The sequence below is a fragment of the Oncorhynchus mykiss genome, chromosome 12, assembly GCF_013265735.2.
Source record: "Oncorhynchus mykiss isolate Arlee chromosome 12, USDA_OmykA_1.1, whole genome shotgun sequence".
Taxonomy (NCBI): domain Eukaryota; kingdom Metazoa; phylum Chordata; class Actinopteri; order Salmoniformes; family Salmonidae; genus Oncorhynchus; species Oncorhynchus mykiss.
Window position 1 is genome coordinate 37,771,332 of NC_048576.1, and position 20,211 is coordinate 37,791,542.

General features: G+C 44.0%; 1 protein-coding gene across 1 annotated transcript; it reads right to left on the reverse strand.

Annotated features, from left to right (window-relative positions):
- Positions 1 to 6,655: 6,655 nt before the first annotated feature.
- LOC110539143 (ras-like protein family member 10B) lies at positions 6,656 to 18,846 on the reverse strand. Its single transcript, XM_036939654.1, has 3 exons — positions 18,459 to 18,846; positions 13,026 to 13,150; positions 6,656 to 7,110 (listed from the first exon to the last, which is right to left on the reverse strand). Exons 1-3 carry the CDS (start codon positions 18,678 to 18,680, stop codon positions 6,840 to 6,842), a joined length of 618 nt encoding a protein of 205 aa, XP_036795549.1. The 5' UTR covers positions 18,681 to 18,846; the 3' UTR covers positions 6,656 to 6,839.
- Positions 18,847 to 20,211: the final 1,365 nt, after the last annotated feature.

Genomic DNA, 20,211 nt, shown 5'->3' on the forward strand with positions numbered 1-20,211 from the left:
TTTGGTGGCTGGAGCCACAAACTCTTTTGCTAATGTATTTTTTATGTAAGATTTGAACGTTTTAGATTCATGATGTATGTGTGTCTTAAGAGCTGAATCACAGATAATTAACTTTGAATAGATTTTTGAAAATGTAATTGTGCAAGGCATTCTTTTTTTAATTGACCTCTGCCTCCCAGGAGTGACCCTCTCATTAAACAGTTCTGCGGGTCGCTATTTTAGCATCCTCTGATTGCTCCACTTCAGCTCAGATGCTGTCTTCGTCACCTTGTGTGTATTGAGTTTTGTGGCTACAGACTTAGAAATAACCCTCTGGTGAAATGCTGCTTGGAAGATCAAGTCTGGAGCTATTAATATCCCTGTCAAAGCTGCAGCCCGTAGCACTAAAGCAGCTGTGCTTGTTCCTCATCCGCTCGCTCTCGCGTCACGCTCCTCGCCTCTGAGTTGACTAGGAATACTCCTTCAATTACCGCCACTGTCTGTGGGGCCGGCCAGCGAGACACACACACACTGGGATGAACTGTACTAAGGAAGAACAATACATACGGGGACATACCAGGGATCAGCATCCAGTAGCCTTGAACTCAAATTGTTGTTTTTTTCAGCAACTTAATTTCTCAAAACAGGCACGTGTTGAGTTTGTTGAACAATTGATTGGTTTGAATACAGCATTTAAACATCTTCTAATTCACAACTGATGGTTATTTCCTTGTGACGCCCCCAGGTTCAATATACCCCTCCAGTAGATCACAATACTCCAGGGTTTCCTAGTGGCACAGCGTTCTAAGACACTGCATCTCAGTTTTAGAGGCGTCACTACAGACCCTGGTTCGATTCCAGGTTGTATCACAACCGGCCATGATTAGGAGTCCCATAGGCCGTCATTCTAAATAATTTACTGACCTAGTTAATTAAATAAAAGGTTAAATAAAAATACTGATATTTTAGACACCACCTCGCAATACCAGCATAATGGTTCTCATGGGAAGGGGCATTCATTCAGACCTTGGGAAATTCAACAGGTATCCTGAAAATAATTGATTTTATTGGAATGGTAAGATATGATACAGGCAGTGGAGGAGGGAAAAGTATCTAAGTCAATATGACCTGTGGGGTAAATTCAAGGCAGTGGTCTTTATGAGATTTATAGAGTCGGTTGAGTTTCTCTAGCATGTATTATAAACCAGACAGACCTACCTGTGGAGTATCAAAGTATTATGACATAATCATGAAACAGACCAGCCAATAGGATGACTGTGCCCTTCGTAATTATAGCTTCACATCAACACAGTGCTATTTCTCATTCATCTTTGTAATCATACACAGTCAGGTAGCTCATCAACATACAGTATTTAAAGTAATTTTATATTTAGGAAGAGGATCGTTAAAATCACAGGACATGACAGTAATTCAGTGCTGTTCTGATTTCGAGGGCTGTTACAAACATTTGAGGCTCTCCTTAAGCAATGTGATTGCCCAGACACAGATCAAATACTTATTACACAAATCTTGTTCCACTCAAACACTCTCTGTCTTATACACAAGTGGTTCTAGTCAGGTAGGCTAGTATCTGCATTGTATTCTTCATAATAGTATTGTCCTTTCATTGAATGCAACCTTCTAGGAACAAGTGTATCCTATATTTCCCCCTTATTCCAAAACAAATTATAGCTTACTGTTTTATCAAAGGTTGCCAGGATTCAAGCAGGGAATGTGTATTTATTGCTGTATTTAGCAGTTTAGAGAACCTGAACAGGCCGATATGTTGGCAACAACTGTCTAAAGTATTTAATTACATTTAGACCTGTCACGCCCTGACCTTAGAGATCCTTTTTATGTCTCTATTTTGATTTGGTCAGGGTGTGAGTTGGGGTGGGCATTCCATGTTTTGTGTTTCTATGATTTTCTATTTCTAGGTTTTGGCCGGGTATGGTTCTCAATCAGGGACAGCTGTCTATCGTTGTCTCTGATTGGGAACCATACTTAGGTACCCTTTTTCCCACCTGTGTTTGTGGGAAGTTAACTTTGTTTGATGGCACATAGCCTTAAGCATCACGGTTTGTGTCTGTATTGTTTATTGTTTTGTCGGTGACATCTACTATTAAAAGTATGTACGCCCACCACGCTGCACCTTGGTCCTCTTTTTCCAATGGCCGTGACAAGACCTCTTTTTATAATATCTCATTATTAACAGGCTGGTATCAGGGGTTTGGTTTGACTTGTGTTTGTAGGTACAAAGTGCCTTGCAAAAGTTTCAGACTGGATTCCTTCACATTTTATTGTGTTACAAAGTGGCATTAAAATTGATTTATAAAAATGTAATAACTAAAATATAGTTGTTGCATAAGTATTCAACTCCCTAATGCATTACATGTTAGAAACACCTTTGGCATCGATTACAGCTGTGAGTCTTCTTGGGTAAGTCTATAAGAGCTTTGCACACCTGGATTGTGCAATATTTGCTTTATTCTTTAAAAAATTCTGTCTAGACCGCAATTTAAGTTTTGCTATAGATTTTCAAGCTTATTTAGGGCTCTATTCAATCAGATCCGCTTTAGCCGACATCCACATAGCGCTTGTTTTGACGGTGTTGGAACTGCGTTAGAGATGTCAGATCCACAAGTGGCTCTCTGCATTGTACCTAAAGCGGACATTGTCATTGGCTGCATGGAGTGGCATTAACAGAAATCCCATGCAGCCTTGTTTACAAGTTGGAACACTGGTATGTGAGATGTAATCTACACCACCTCAATTAGGATAATAGAAATCCTCATTATTTTGTTTAATCATTTTTCAACTTGAGCATAAAAATGTCTATATAGCCTACACTTTCTCGGAGGATGTGACTTCCGTGACAATGATTGCAAGAGCAGCTACTCAGATTTGAATGATCCAAAGTAGTTCCACCTCTGACATTGCCAAAACATCCGCTATGCAGGTGTGCAGACACCGGTTAACGCTTGATCTGATTGAATCTAGGCCCTAAGTTAACTGGAACTTGGCCACTCAGGAATATTCACTGTCTTCTTGGTAAGCAACTGCAGTGTAGATGTGGCCCTGTGTTGTAGGTTATTGTCCCACTGGAAGGGGAATTCCTCTCCTAATGTCTGGTGTAAAGCAGACTGAAGCAGGTAGCATTTTTTTATCACTTTCTTGTTGTTGTAATTTTTACTACCTTTTTCTCCCCAATTTCGTGATTGCGATCTTGTCTCAATGCGTCAAGACAGGCGAAGGTTGAGTCATGCGTCCTCCGGAACATGATCTGCCAAGCCGCACTTAACACCCGCTCACTTAATCCGGAAGCCAGCTGCACCAATGTGTCGGAGGAAACACTGTTCAACTGACGACCGAAGTCAGCCTGCAGCTGCCCGGCACGCCAACAAGGAGTGGCTAGAGCACGATGAGCCAAGTAAAGCCCTCCTAGCCATACCCTCCCCTAACCCGGACGACGCTAGTCCAATTGTGCGCCGCTCTATGGGACTCCCGGTCACGGCTGGGATCGAACCCCAGGCTGTAGTGATGCCACAACACTGCAATGCAGTGCCTTAGACCGCTGCGCCACTCGTGAGGCCCTGAAGCAGGTTTTTGTCTAGGATTTTGCCTGTGCAAACACACTCCATCCTGTTTCTTTTTATCCTGAAAAACTCCCCAGTATTTTATTCTGTATACTTGAATTCTTCTTTTCACTGTCATATTGTTGTTGATCCAACCTCAGCGTTCTCCCATGACAGCCATTGAACTCTGTAGCTGTTTTAAAATCCCCAATGGCCTCATGGTGACATCCCTGAGCAGTTTCATTCCTGTCCTGTGGCTCAGTTCAGAAGGATAACTGTGTCTTTGAGTCTGGGTGGTTTAATACATAATCCACAGTATAATTATTAACTTGACCATGCTTAAAGAGATATTCAATGTCTGATTTGTTATTGTTACCAATTTGACTGAGGGACCTTACAGATGTTGTATATATGGAGGACAGATGAAGGGTTAGTCATTAAAAAAATCACATCAACCCCTATTATTTCACACAGAGTGAGTCCATGTAACTTCTTATGTGATTTGTTAAGCCAAATGTTACTCCTGAACTAATTTAGGCTTGCCTAAACAAAGGGGCTTAATACTTATGCAATGACTATATTTTTGTTCTAAATTTGTATTTATCTTTATCTTCTTCCACTTTGACATTAGAGTATGTTGTGTAGATTGTTGACAAAACAAATAACACAACTTTATATACAATACATCCAGTGCCTTGCAAAAGTATTTTGTCGCATTATATTGTGTTAAAAACCCTTATCATGTGCATCTACAATTGTAGATTTATGATGTACAAGGTTGTGTTTGCGGTTGGAGCGTAAAAGTTGGATTGGATTTGGTGATATTACTCCAAATAACATATCACCATCCTCTTTGAAGTTCACTACGCTTGTTTAAACCTCCGCCAAGGACTAGAAACCCTGATTATAAAAAGTGATGTGTCCTCAGGAAATGAAAGAGACAGTTCTCTGGTAAGGACGGTCAGTGTTTTGTAAGCTATTAGAAGATTAAACATTGTGTGGGACACTGTGTCCCTACGGTTGTTTGTTTTGGTTTCTGAAAGTGTGAAGGAGAGGGTCCTTTACGATTGGCTTAAATTGAATGACAGTTGGGTTCTTCGTTTGTGCTTGTAGTGTTTGAGTGGTTGGGTATGGAATTCGTAATGCTGCCTTTAAGGATTTTACACTCAAGTCTGCACCTTCAAGACATATCAGTGCAGAGAAAGAGAATGCACTGAGCCCCAGGAATGGAAGGATCCATCTGCCTGTCCCCGCATCAGCAGATGCCAGCCTCAGTCCCACTCCAAAGGGGGCTTTGACATTAGCAATGTCATACATTGATCAACGCCCAGGTTAATCAAACAACAGATGCTGGAAAGTTTCTTTAGTGCACTTGGATGAGTTCAAAATTGTACAGCCACGGGTTTTGGTTGGTTTAACTGCTTCCAAGTCAAGAAAAGTTTAAAGACGCTTTACAAAGATGGATAGGGTAGTACTCTCCATCTGATCAAGTACAGTGGGGCAAAAAAGTATTTAGTCAACCACCAATTGTGCAAGTTCTCCCACTTAAAAAGATGAGAGGCCTGTAATTTTCATCATAGGTACACTTCAACTATGACAGACAAAATTAGAAAAAAAAAGTCCAGAAAATCACATTGTAGGATTTTTAATGAATCTATTTGCAAATTATGGTGGAAAGTAAGTATTTGGTCACCTACAAACAAGCAAGATTTCTGGCTCTCACAGACCTGTAACTTCTTCTTTAAGAGGCTCCTCTCTCCTCCACTCGTTACCTGTATTAATGGCACCTATTTGAACTTGTTATCAGTATAAAAGACACCTGTACCCAACCTCAAACAGTCACACTCCAAACTCCACTATGGCCAAGACCAAAGAGCTGTCAAAGGACACCAGAAACAAAATTGTAGACCTGCACCAGGCTGGGAAGACTGAATCTGCAATAGGTAAGCAGCTTGGTTTGAAGAAATCAACTGTGGGAGCAATTATTAGGAAATGGAAGACATACAAGACCACTGATAATCTCCCTCGATCTGGGGCTCCACGCAAGATCTCACCCCATGGGGTCAAAATGATCACAAGAACGGTGAGCAAAAATCCCAGAACCACACTGGGGGACCTAGTGAATGACCTGCAGAGAGCTGGGACCAAAGTAACAAAGCCTACCATCAGTAACACACTACGCCGCCAGGGACTCAAATCCTGCAGTGCCAGACGTGTCCCCCTGCTTAAGCCAGTACATGTCCAGGCCCGTCTGAAGTTTGCTAGAGAGCATTTGGATGATTCAGAAGAAGATTGGGAGAATGTCATATGGTCAGATGAAACCAAAATATAACTTTTTGGTAAAAACTCACCTCGTCGTGTTTGGAGGACAAAGAATGCTGAGTTGCATCCAAAGAACACCATACCTACTGTGAAGCATGGGGGTGGAAACATCATGCTTTGGGGCTGTTTTTCTGCAAAGGGACCAGGACGACTGATCTGTGTAAAGGAAAGAATGAATGGGGCCATGTATTGTGAGATTTTGAGTGAAAACCTCCTTCCATCAGCAAGGGCATTGAAGATGAAATGTGGCTGGGTCTTTCAGCATGACAATGATCCCAAACACATCGCCCGGGCAACGAAGGAGTGGCTTCGTAAGAAGCATTTCAAGGTCCTGGAGTGGCCTAGCCAGTCTCCAGATCTCGACCCCATAGAAAATCTTTGGAGGGAGTTGAAAGTCCGTGTTGCCCAGCAACAGCCCCAAAACATCACTGCTCTAGAGGAGATCTGCATGGAGGAATGGGCCAAAATACCAGCAACAGTGTGTGAAAACCTTGTGAAGACTTACAGAAAACGTTTGAACTCTGTCATTGCCAACAAAGGGTATATAACAAAGTATTAAGATAAACTTTTGTTATTGACCAAATACTTATTTTCCACCATAATTAGCAAATAAATTCATAAAAAATCCTACAATGTGATTTTCTGGATTTTTTTTCTCATTTTGTCTGTCATAGTTGAAGTGTACCTGTGATGACAATTACAGGCCTCTCTCATCTTTTTAAGTGGGAGTACTTGCACAATTGGTGGCTGACTAAATACTTTTTTGCCCCACTGTATGTCATCATATATCAGCAGCAAAACAGAGGGGTGTTTAATACTGTAGTTTCACATTGGGCAGAAACGTGGTCACTCATGGTAGTCAGTCAAAGTGATCATCAATAATTCTCAGCTGTTTCTAAGGAGGTTTTCTGTACCAATGGCCCCCAATGCCACTCCGGTGCCCATCCCTCGTCACTGAGTAAATCACATGAGGGCGCAGCGTTCGTTCCTCAGTGCCCGTTGAAAGCGAATGGTGGCATGGACGTGTTTGCAGCGGGCACAGACCACACTGCGCATAGCCTCCCCGAACAGTAGCAGCACGTGCCAGTTGTACTTAGCTGAACACTCCACGTAGCCGCACTTCCAGTTCTTCCTAACCAGGTCGGACACGTTATGGCGGGGGAAGACACGCCCCCACTGCAGGTCCCTTTTGTTTCCCACAATCAGGATGGGTGTGTCGCCTGTGCCCACCACCCTGGAAAAAGGAAAAGAGAGACAAAAACAGTGAGAATGAGAGGTTAAACACCAGTGGTCAGCTAATGCCAGGCACACACAGTGGTTCATTTTCTGTAGTAATTTAAACAGAAACACAGCATAACATAAAAGCAAGGCTTAGCTATGACTGACAGGTTTGTACCCCAAGATTTTAACCTTCACACCCAGTCAAGAGAAATCTGAAAAAGATATCCTGAGGGGTTTTTATGATGTTATAGTTGATGCTATTAAAGCAGAGTTATCACCTGCCCTGTTAACCCTGGCCAAAATTGACTCTTTGTAAGGAGAGGATAAAGGGCTGTTTCTGGACATATTCATGACCAAAAACCCAGACATTTTCAACAAATTTACTAACGAAAGTACACCTTGACAGAAACCTTGAGTTATAGTCGAGGGAAGATTTAAAATCCCACAGATCCCCATCTTGTCAAAGTAATATGCTGGTAGCTCCTACAGAGGAAGTTTGAAACCTTGGGTGTCTGAGGTGAGTGTTCATTGTGTGTTTTTCTCTATTCTCTGTTGTGGCTTGCTGTAATTCCCCGTCTCTCCTTCACTGCTCCACTAGGCTTGGTTAATGCATTTGTTCTGTCAACAGCGCCTGGCTTTGTCTGGAATCTTACTGACAAGCTGTCACCGGGCTCTCCCTGTTATCCCGGGACTCCTCGTCAGATAAACGTGAGTAAAACCCAGGGTGTCACTCTCCTCTCCCCATCCCCAAGCCTCTGCATTCAGCTTTTGTCTCTTCCATATGATGATAGTTCCCTCTTTTCTAGGAAATAAATACCTTTTCCTAAGCTGTCAGTTCCTTAAAAGCAAAAGGCTCAATTTTAACAGTATGAACAACATGATGGTGTGGGACAACAATATGTGCAAAGGACAATGGAGGGAGATTGTCCACTCTGCTTCTCGTATTGATTTTTAAAAAATGTAGACCACTGCTCCAAACGTTGATTTTACAAGAATTTACTGCTAAAACCGTTAGCATGGAAATCGAACAAATTAAATGATTTGTGCGTAATAATAATAATAATAACTGGGTGAGCCCACGCCATAAATGGATGACTGGGAGATGAATGGCTATGAAAGGAGTTGTCACTGACACCATTAGCCTCTGTGTAGCCTTGGCCACTTGGCGCTGTCAGAGTGGGCGCTAACTGAAGGCCTCCATGTCACCATGTGACGGCAGCCAACAAGGCTGATGTGACAACTACACCTCACATCCATCACTGCTGCCAATGACAGGTAACCGTCACCCTGACCCTACGGTCACCTCTGGAACAGCTGTGACATCCACTTTGACATCCCAGTGCCACGAAGGTGATACGATTTGCAAATTCAAAAGGAAGCGTTATTGACTTTCCAATAACTGAGGCCGAGAGGATTGGTTAGGCCAAATCTACAATAACTCATATGCCTTGATACATTTTCACCATGGTGTGTTATGAAGAATTACAACTAATTTATACTACGTTAGATATTACAAGGTCTTTATTACAATAGCAGTTTTAAATCCAAGATGGCGTAGCAGTCAGGCGTCTTTGTTTTTGTCGTGTCCCGTGTATACATATTTATATATATATTTTCTTCGCATACATTTTTTATGTTTTTCTTAACCCCAACTTCAACATACTCTCCTGCAACCCGCCTCACCCAATGTGGTATGGTTCTGCTATTTTATTTACTTTAGAACCAGAACCCCCAACAGCAGCTAACTAGCTACTAGCTAGTAGTCAGCTAGCCACTGCTAGCAATCATCAGCTAACCTTTAGCCCGGCCAACTCCTGCCAGTCTGCACAGCACGATTCAACCCAGAGCTTATCGGACTTCTTTTTCTCCATATCTCCAGATTCCTACCGCAAGCTCTGAACCTCTTCACCTGGATCATCGCAGCTAGCTAGCTGCTATCTGATTGGCTTCTCCTGGCTAACATCTCTGTCCTGAAGCAAGCACCAATTAGCCTGGAGCTAGCCTATGCTAGGCCCATCTCCCAGCTAGCTGAAGAGGTCCATCAGCCACTCCTTGGGCTACAATTGGCCAGGACCCCTTTTATTGCCGATATGGAGCCCGCTGATCCATCACGACTGGACTACCGACGTAATCCGCCCGAGGTTTTTTTTCAACTTTCAACAGGCTCCTCCGTTGCGACGTCCCCTGAATGCCCATCTGCTAGCCCCAGTCCGCTAGCTGTCTGAATCGCCATGTCTCCAGCCCGCCCAGCTACTCACTGGACCCTATGATCAATTAGGAACCAATGTACACAGGCAGTTAGGAAAGCAAAGGCTAGCTTTTTCAAACAGAAATTTGCATCCCGCAGAACAAACTCCAAAAAGTTCTGGGACACTGTAAAGTCCATGGAGAATAAGATTAGCTCCTCCCAGCTGCCCACTGGACTGAGGCTAGGAAACACTGTCACCACCGATTAAATCCACTATAATTGAGAATGTCAATAAGCATTTTTCTACAGCTGCCCAAGCTTCTCACCTGGCCACCCCTACCCTGGTCAACAGCCCTGTACACCCCCACAGCAACTTGCCCAAGCCTCCACCATTTCTCCTTCACCCAAATCCAAATAGCGGATGTTTTGAAAGAGCTGCAAAATCTGGATCCCTACAAATCAGCAGGGCTAGACAATCTGGACCCTCTCTTTCTAAAATTATCAGCCGAAATTGTTGCAACCCCTATTACTAGCCTGTTCAAACTCTCTTTCGTATCGTCTGAGATACCCAAAGATTGGAAAGCTGCCACGGTCATCCCCCTCTTCAAAGGGGGAGACACTCTAGACCCAAACTGCTACAGACCTATATCTATCCTACCCTGCCTTTCTAAGGTCTTCGAAAGCCAAGTTAACAAACAGATCACCAACCATTTCAAATCCCACTGTACCTTCTCCGCTATGCAATCTGGTTTCCGAGCTGGTCATGGGTGCACCTCAGCCATGCTCAAGGTCCTAAATGATATCATAACCTCCATCGATAGAGACAATACTGTGCAGCTGTATTCATAGACCGGGCCAAGGCATTCGAATCTGTCAATCACCACATTCTTATCGGCAGTTTCAACAGGCTTGGTTTCTCAATTGGCTGCCTCGCCTGGTTCACCAACTACTTCTCAGATAGAGCTCAGTGTGTCAAATTGGAGGGCCTGTTGTCTGGTACTCTGGCAGTCTCTATGGGGGTGCCACAAGGTTCAATTCTCACGCCGACTCTTTTCTCTGTATACATCAATGATGTCACTCTTGCTGCTGGTGATTCTCTGATCCACCTCTAAGCAGACGATGCCATTCTGTATACTTCTGGCCCTTCTTTGGACACTGTGTTAACTAACCTCGAGGTGAGCTTCAATGCCATACAACTCTCCTTCCGTGTCCTCCAACTGCTCTTAAATGCAAGTAAAACTAAATGCATGCTCTTCAACCGATCGCTACCAGCACCTGCCCGCCAATCCAGCATCACTACTCTGGACGGTTCTGACTTAGAATATGTGGACATCAAATCACATTTTATTAGTTACATACACATGGTTAGCAGATGTTAATAGTGAAATGCTTGTGATTCTAGTTCCGACCATGTAGTAATATCTGATCCTTGTTTCCTACCCTCACCACCTGGGGGCAGCCCGTCAGAAAATCCAGGACCCAGTTGCACAGGACGGGGTTCGAGACCCAGGGTCTCGAGCTTGATGACGAGCTTGGAGGGCACTATGGTGTTAAATGCCGAGCTGTAGTCGATGAACAGCATTCTTATATAGGTATTCCTCTTGTCCAGATGGGTTAGGGCAGTGTGCAATGTGATTGCGTCGTCTGTTGACCTATTGGTGCGGTACGCAAATTGGAGTGGGTCTAGGGTGTCAGATAGGATGGAGGCGATATGATTCTTGGCTAGTCTCTCAAAGCACTTCATGATAACAGAAGTGAGTGCTATGGGGCGATAGTCATTTAGCTCAATTACCTTAGCTTTCTTGGGAACAGGAACAATGGTGGCCCTCTTGAAGCATGTGGGAACAGCAGACTGGGATAGGGATTGGTTGAATATGTCAGTAAACACACCAGCCAGCTGTTCTGCGCATGCTCTGAGGACGCAGCTAGGGATGCCATCTGGGCCGGCAGCCTTACGAGGGTTAACACGTTTAAATGTTTTACTCACGTTGGCTGCGGTGAAGGAGAGATCGCAGGTTTTGGTAGCGGGTCGTGTCGGTTGCACTGTATTGTCCTCAAAGCGAGCAAAGAAGTTGTTTAGTTTGTCTGGGAGCAAGACATTGGGGTTCGCAATGAGGCTGGTTTTCTTTTTGTAGTCCGTGATTGACTGTAGACCCTGCCACATACCTCTCGTGTCTGAGCCGTTGAATTGCGACTCTACTTTGTCTCTATACTGACACTTAGCTTGTTTGATTGCCTTGCGGAGGGAATAGCTACACTGTTTGTATTCCGTCATGTTTCCGGTCGCCGTGGTTCGCGCTTTCAGTTTTGCACGAATGCTGCCATCAATCCACAGTTTCTGGTTGGGGAAGGTTTTAATTGTTGCCGTGGGTACAACATCACCGATGCACTTGCTAATAAACTCGCTCACCGAATCAGCATATACATCAATGTTGTTGTTCGACGCTATCCAGAACATCTACAAATACCTAGGGGTCTGGTTAGACTGTAAACTCCCCTTCCAGACTCACATTAAGCATCTCCAATCCAAAATTAAATCTAGAATTGGCTTCTTATTTTGCAACAAAGCATCCTTCACTCATGCTGCCAAACATACCCTCGTAAAACTGACTATCCTACTGATCCTTGACTTCGGCGATGTCATTTACAAAATAGCCTCCAACACTCTACTCAACAAATTGGATGCAGTCTATTTGAGTGCCATCCGTTTTGTCACCAAAGCCCCATATACTACCCACCACTGCGACCTCTATGGTCTCGTTGGCTGGCCCTTGCTTCATACTCGTCGCCAAACCCACTGGCTCCAGGTCATCTATAAGTCTTTGCTAGTTAAAGCCCCGCCTTATCTCAGCTCACTGGTCACCATAGCAGCATCCACCCGCAGCAAGCGCTCCAGCAGGTATATTTCACTGGTCACCCCCAAAGCCAATTCCTACGTTGGCCGCCTTTCCTTCCAGTTCGCTGCTGCCAATGACTGAAACGAACTGCAAAAATCTCTGAAGCTGGAGACTCATATCTCCCTCACTAGCTTTAAGCACCAGCTGTCAGGGCAGCTCACAGATCACTGCACCTGTACATAGCCCATCTGTAAATTGTCCATCCAACTACCTCATCCCCATATTGTTATTTATTTGATTTAATTTTCTCCTTTGCACCTCAGTATCTCTACTTGCACACTCATCTTCTGCACATCTATCACTCCAGTGTTTAATTGCTATATTGTAATTTTCTTTAGGTCACAGTTGTAAAGGAGAACTTGTTCTCAACTAGCCTACCTGGTTAAATAAAGGTGAAATAAAATGGTTCTTTCAGACTGTAACTCAACTTATTGTATTATGGTAAGATAACCACTGTGAAAGACTATTGTTGTAACAAGTGAGTGAATGTCTGCTGAGTGTCTAGTGTATAGTGAGTTTCTGTATAGTGGGTGTTGTTAAAACTGTTTTCATCACACCACTCCACACTGCCTTTCGCTTCCAGCAACATCCATTGGATACCGAATTCAAAAGAACAAAAATACAATAGAGGAATTGTGAAGAAAAGCCAAAGTGATTATGAAGACACTTGACCATGGCAGTCTGAGCCACTCATGTTGATTTCAGTCCAAATGTTAAACAAATGTTCTCTGTGCGTGTGGCGGTGGGGGCTCCTGATTGCATAGCGAGCCTTAATTACATCTGTTCAAAGAACCGGTGCCAGCTGGAGCTGGTCCCTATTTGTCATGCAGGTCGTGTCCTCACCTGGTCTCTAGGATCTGCTGGCGCATAGTCTTGACGTATTCGAAGCTGTCGAAGCAGCAGATGTCATAGACCAGGATGTAGACGTGAGCGCTGCGGATTCCTCTGCAGCAGGTGTCTGTCCACTCCTGGAGGAGTGAGGGAAGAAGATAGAAAAGTGAAGAAAGGAGAATAAAAATGGCTAGAATAACATTTTAGCAAGAATAGAAAGGGGAGGAAAGGAGAAAGGAGGGAGGAGAGAAGACATAGGGAGATCTCTCATTACGAAGCAACACAAATGAACCTTCCTTTTGTCTAGTAAAAGTCTGATGGCACTGTTTTAAAAATGTTTAATTTGTCTGGGAATGTTATTTTAAATATATGCATGGAGACCAATAGTTTTCACATATTCTGTACACACTCATGCACGCACACACACACACAACTTTTGAGAATGATTTTAGTCTAGTTAATTTGTTTAAATGACTTGCAACATAGCTTACTGTCTGATCAATATGACCAGACCACAATCTGCTCTCTTATTGAATTCAAACTTTTTGTAATTTAATTTCTGCTTTATAATTGGCTCCTCGCTGTGAGAAATATTGTTTACAAGCTAGGGCTTGCCTTGGATAGCTTTTCAAAAACACCTCAAGTACCTCCACAGTGCAAATGAAACACTGATTACTTTATAAATCAACCTGGTCTCAGAGCATTTCGTATAATTATTCTGTACGCAAATCCGAGACACTCCATTTCATATGATATGTTTACGAGTTACAATTCATATTATATGATACGAAATTGCAAAACATACAATAACTTACACATTTTCAAAATGTGTTATAAGTTACGAATTTGACGAATTTGCGAAACATACAATCTGTAACAAATGTGCTAAACGTATGATATGTTACAAATTATAGCTATGTGACTAACGTTAGCTTACTTGCTAATGTTAGCTGTATGTGCGTGTTGATCAGGCTGTTGATTGTGGCCTGTGGAATGTTGTCCCACGCCTCATCAATGGCTGTGCAAAATTGCTGGATATTGGCAGGAACTGGAACACGCCATCATACATGTCAATCCAGAGCATCCCAAACCTGCACAATGGGTGACATGTCTAGTGAGTATGCAGGCCATGGAAGAACTGAGACATTTTCCGCTTTCAGGAATTGTGTATAGATCATTGTGACATGGGGCCGTGCATTATCATGCTGAAAGGTGGTGGTGGTGGATGAATGGCATGACAGTGGGCCTCAGGATCTCATCGCGGTATATCTGGGCATTCAAATTGCCATTGATAAAATGCAATTGTGTTCTAGCTTATGTCTGCCCATACCATAACCCCACCGCCAACAAGGGGCACTCTGTTTGCTCGCCCACACGACTCCATATACGCTGTCTGCCATCTGCCCGGTACAGTTGAAACCGGGTTTCATCGGTGAAGAGCACACTACGCCAGCATATCAGTGGCCATCGAAGGTGAGTATTTGCCCACTGAAGTCGGTTACGACGCCAAACTGCAGTCAGTTTGGGCAGAGATTCTTTGGTTGTGCAAATCCACAGTTTCATCATCTGTCTGGGTGGCTTGTCTCAGACGTTCCCGCAAGTGAAGAAGCCAGACGTGGAGGACCTGGCTGGCGTAGTTACACGTGGTCTGCGCTTGTGAGGCTTGTTGGATGTACTACGTTTATATTTTTGTTCACTGTAAATTGAGTGTATCAGATTTATGTACAGAATCATGCGAAATGCACTGAGACCAGGTTGTATAAATTATCAGTAGAGTGTGAAATGTGAAGTGATTGAAGTTTTACCCCAAACAGGGGTTCTCTTTGAATTATTTGTTTCAATATCTCACAGTGGGATTCACCAGAAACTCTAAGTAGTTTGAAGAACCAATCATACACATCTGTCTGACCCAGACAGGTCGAGTGGCAAATGAGGTAGCTCCTCCCTTAATACTAAAGAGCCACTCGGCCGCCCTCTGACCATTCTCTTCTCACAAAAGAGTTATAGTCTAGCTAGCTCTCCTCTTCTGTGTTGGGTGACTTTACACAAAGGAAAGTATTCACTTCGGGTAACAATTAGCTATTAGCTGATTTTTATTCCTTTGTCTCCTTATGTAGCTACTGTAGCTTCACACAGCTAGTTGCTGAGACTTAGCTAACTTAGCTGCAGGGCTTAGCTAACCTGGATAGCTAGTCTACCGACTAGCTTTTTTACCTGGAAGGGTAGGATTACTAGCTTGCTCTCTGCTTACCGAATGAAAGCCACACTTTTGTTCATCTCAAGATCAACATAGAGCTAGCTTTCTTTGGCTAATACGAGGCAAAAGCTAACTACATTCACATTTTAAAAGGAATACTTTGTGATTTTGGCAATGATTTAATATACTTCCACAGAGTCAGATGAACTCGTGGATCAAAAAATGTATGTCTGTGTGCAGTTTAGAGCAAGTTGCTAACTATCATTAGCGCAATAACTGGAAGCTTGTGGGAATGCTAGCTGTTCCTGTAGACTTCCAATCATTACGCTAACGCTAGTTGGCATTGGCATGTGAAACTATCGCTAACTTCCTTTATACTGGATGCAGAGACATAAACATGGAATCCACGAGTTCATCTGAGTCTGGGGAAGTAGATCAAGGGCTTTAGTGACAAAATCCTGAAGTTTCCCTTTAAATAATTATGTTATCTGGTTAGCACTATGGTAATTAGCTATGCTACTAGCCCAAGTGGCGAACGTGAGTTACGTTTCCCTTTGTTCTACATTTCCCTTTGATAGCCGTTTTTTGGAGCCATGGAGCCTGCTAGCTCAGCCCAATGGGTACCGAGCAAGACCCCGGCCCATGTCCCAGCACAACCGTGCCCCTACGGAGCAACCATAGCTGGCAAGGAAGTCTGCCTAGGTCTTGAACACGCAGAAGCAGTGTTCAATAATCCCCTGTTATGCATCCGTTGTGTTTTTTTACCGCTAACACTCTCCGACAGTTTTTTTGCTGCCAGAGAGTGTGCTGAACAGCCCTATGTGGCTCATCTCACACACTGCCTTCGGGTAGGGAGACTACTTCACAGACCCATGGCGATGGCGAGGGCATGACCAACCTCCTCCAAACAGCAGAGGAAGAAGAGCACAAAGAGGTGCAAGCTGTTACCTCTAGTCCCTATTTCACCCTTAGCGGAGCATCGATGGAGGATGATAGATATTCGCTCCTTGATGTCTGCAAACGGGCAGCGACCAGACTCAATATTGAGTGCCCCAAACTCATGGGGAGTGGCAGCGCAGAGATGGACTGGTACGATGGACGGAAACTCCCCTCTCGCACCGCCCCAAGCAAGCAACTCCTCCCAGCTATCCCAGCTTGCATAGCGGAAGCCAAACGCAATTGGGACAAACCCTCGGCCGACAAGGTCCAAACCAGAATTTTTGCCAGCATGAATTTGAAGGACATGGGGGAGCTGGGCCTCGGCAAGCCATCGGTGGTCGAGCCATCACTGGCCAACCACCTCAAACACAGTTCCTCGTCACTAACAGGCACTTCTCTCCCTGGTAAGAGGGAACACTTCTTCATGTCCATCTACCAGAAGGTTTACATGTCTACCGCACGTCCTATATGGCAGTTGAATGTTACAACCATACTGCTGGTTTATCAGACCGATTTGATGCTAAAGATGCATAATCTCCTAGCTATCAAAAAGCCTAACCCAGACCAATTCGCTGGCACCAGGGCTTTCCGCAGGAGGCTTCCAGTGACACAGCATACACCGACCCCACAGTTCGGATTCCCAAACAGGCACCGCCAATAGGGAAAACTGTAATTTTCTGAAGCCGCATTGAGGTCCCGCCCATTTGATTCCCCTGCAGGGAAGAAGGGGTGCCCGACCTAGGGATACACCCCCTGGTGCAGAGAAGGGCAGCCAACAGTTCACTCCAAGTTCTGGCCTGCCACCTCTCTAGTGGAGCACAGACTCTTGGGTAGAACCCTTCACTTTGTGCTGCGACCCATTCTAATGCGTTCACTCTCAAGGAAGATGGAGGGAATCTACTCTACCCCCGAGTGCCCGTTATGCCACGGCTCTCCCCCCGGCTCAAGTTCAAGCAGAATTTTGGACTCAGCAGCGACTGGCGACTCGGCACACATACTAAAGCAGAAAATCTCCTCTTGATTATACAAAGAAACGATCGGGCTATACATCGGGCTATCGGGGCGGCAGGGTAGCCTAGTGGTTAGAGCGTTGGACCAGTAACCGGAAGGTTGCGAGTTCAAACCCCCGAGCTGACAAGGTACAAATCTGTCGTTCTGCCCCTGAACAGGCAGTTAACCCACTGTTCCCAGGCCGTCATTGAAAATAAGAATTTGTTCTTAACTGACTTGCCTGGTTAAATAAAGGTAAAATAAATAAAAAAAATATACTCTCCTTGTTCAACAGGAGGCGCTCGGTCACGTTCAAGACATGCCTCCGAGTGCTGGGGTTGATGGCACCCACTATCTCAGCAGTACCTCTTGGCCTACTGAGGATGAGAAACTTCCAGGGCTGGGTTTTTGCCCAACCTCTGTGTACAGGGTGTCACCAAACTACCAGATTCATCTGTGGGACTGCCAGATGGTGAAGCATGATTCATCACTCCAGAGAACGCGTTTCCACTGCTCCAAATTCCAATGTCCTTTATACCACTCCAGCCGACGCTTGGCATTGTGCATGGTGTTTTGCCATGGAAACTAATTTTATGAAGCTCCCAACAAACAGTTATTGTGCTGAAGTTGCATCCAGAGGCAGTTTGGAACTCGGTAGTGAGTGTTGCAACCAAGGACAGACAATTTTTATGCGCTACGCTCTTCAGCACTTGGCCATCCCATTCTGTGAGCTTGTGTGGCCTACCACTTTGTGGCTGAGCTGTTGTTGCTCCTAGACATTTCCACTTCCCAATAACAGCACTTACAGTTGACCGGGGCAGCTCTAGCAGGGCAGAAATTTGACGAACTGACTTGTTGGAAAGGTGGCATCCTATGACAGTGCCACGTTGAAAGTCACTGAGCTCTTCAGTAAGGCCATTCTACTGCCAATGTTTGTCTATGGAGATTGCATGGCTGTGTGGTTGATTTTATACACAAGTCAGCAACGGGTGTGGCTGAAATAGCCAAATCCACTCATTTAAAGGTGTCCACATACTGTTGTATATACAGTGTATTTGAAGTTGAGGAGAAATTACATTCCAGGTGAATACAGAGAGCAGGTTGTCTTATCTCTTATCTACTCCTCTCAGATCTATGTGTGTGTGTGTATGTTATGCAAATGTAAATACATTTAGATAGCAGGGAACAGATAGCATCAAAGCAGAAGGAAACCACTCTCCTCATCTCCTGACATTAAACTGGACCTTTCACCTTGCTACAATGTCTAACCTGCCACACACATCAGTTCCCATCACTATTGTGCTTCAGTGGGACAGTACCTGCAGTGAGCTGCAGGGGAAACTGGTGATTGCAGGATAGTCGGTGATCTGCAAGTTGTGCACGTGGCCATTGAGCACGGCAGCCGACAGGTGGACCTGGCGGGCACGGCTGGTTGCCGGGACAGGCGCCTCGCTGTAGTCATCGTGGAGGAAGCGCTGCACGATGGCAGTCTTGCCCACACCCTGCGCCCCCAGCACAGCGATGCGGAAGGGAGGGGGCATGCTGAGCCCCCCTTGACCCCCTGCCGACGTTCCGCCCCCTTCCCTGTTCTCGCAAACCACCGGCTAGTGCATTCAGGGTTGTGCAACGCATAGTCCCCACGGGTGCAGAGGCAGGTGTGGTGGTGGGGTGCACGCTCAGCCCCATTCATAGGCCACCAGCACCCACTATCACACTAAAGAATTGGGGGAGGAGAGAGGGTAGAAAAGGGAATTGGGGAGTGAGAGGTAAAGAGAGCGAGGGGGAGGTAGCGGGATTGAAGAGATTGGAAGAGCGAGATTTGAGAAAGAGAGTAGGAGGAAGACAGAAAAGGGGAACACACCAAACAGGTATGGGTTATTTAGTTCATTTGGAGCTTAAAGATGCACTATGCAGAAATCGCTCCACCATTTCCTGGATCACTCTGTACTTGTACATGAAAGTAGAGGTTCTATTGGAAAGTGCATTATTTTTACCACTGCATGCCTTTCATTCATCTACAAAAGGGAAACAAAAGCACTATGCTGCTAAGCAACCAACTAAAAATAGAAATCCTATACACAAGGACACTGAGAAGATTAAATAAAATATTCTGTGAAAACCAAAGACGTCACTGTGCACTCTGAATGAGATTGACAAAATTGTAAACTAGAATGAAATCAGTGTATTGTCTTCCAGATGGTTTATTGGAGATGCTACAACTCTCCCTTGCCGTTTTGGAGCCATTAGAGCATTAAGAGACTGGACTAAGATTTATTTTTGAACAGCTACGTGCACTGATCCCATTAATGACTTGATAAAATGTTGAGTGATTAATCTACGAAATGAGCACAACTACAATAATCTCTCTATGTTTTATAAAATTCCCACCAATACTATATCTGAAGCTGCATAATCATCATTAACTTATTTTTTTTAGAAGACAACAATCACCATCCAAACAAGTTGTCATTCCAACAAATTAAATGGAAAATCTGCAGTTGCTACATCCATTCTTAGATTTTTTTATTAATGATATATGACCATTGATTCTTGAAGAATAACACTTAGTATACTGTATGCCTCACGAGCTTAGTTCAACTGTCTTACACCATCAGAACCCAAATATATAGGCCTACCCGAATTAGTAGACTAACATCTAATATCATCCAAAAACTACATGGAACCGACATGAGTAACTGCGCAAAGACATACTCACCAACGTAGAAACTAAATGCACAAAATTAATCCATATTGGGTGAAAGAATTCCAGTAGCCTAGTATGCTATTTGATCAAGCAAAATAGCACAATCACATATTTAAAAAACAAAAAAATGTTGACACCATCTTTTGATAGGCTTTATGGTTAGCTAATGGGTTTTCATGAAATGCAAAAATAAACTTAAGCAATCAGAATTACATCCCAACTTTGTGAGAATAAAAGCAGGTATATCTGTAAAAAATTAATGATAAAATTCATCTAAATAGACCACTTTAGCTGCATCTCTAAACAACTCCATATCAGTAAACATGATTAGAAATAATAGGCTACTACAATCTTACCGTGCGCACAAG

Excerpts from the sequence above, each read along its gene's own strand:
- LOC110539143 (XM_036939654.1), bottom strand. The coding sequence starts at position 18,680 with ATGCCCCCTCCCTTCCGCATCGCTGTGCTGGGGGCGCAGGGTGTGGGC. Across the intron at positions 13,151-18,458 it reads TCCCCTGCAGCTCACTGCAG|GAGTGGACAGACACCTGCTG; the intron begins GTACTGTCCCAC and ends TCACTCCTCCAG. Across the intron at positions 7,111-13,025 it reads CAGCAGATCCTAGAGACCAG|GGTGGTGGGCACAGGCGACA; the intron begins GTGAGGACACGA and ends TCCTTTTTCCAG.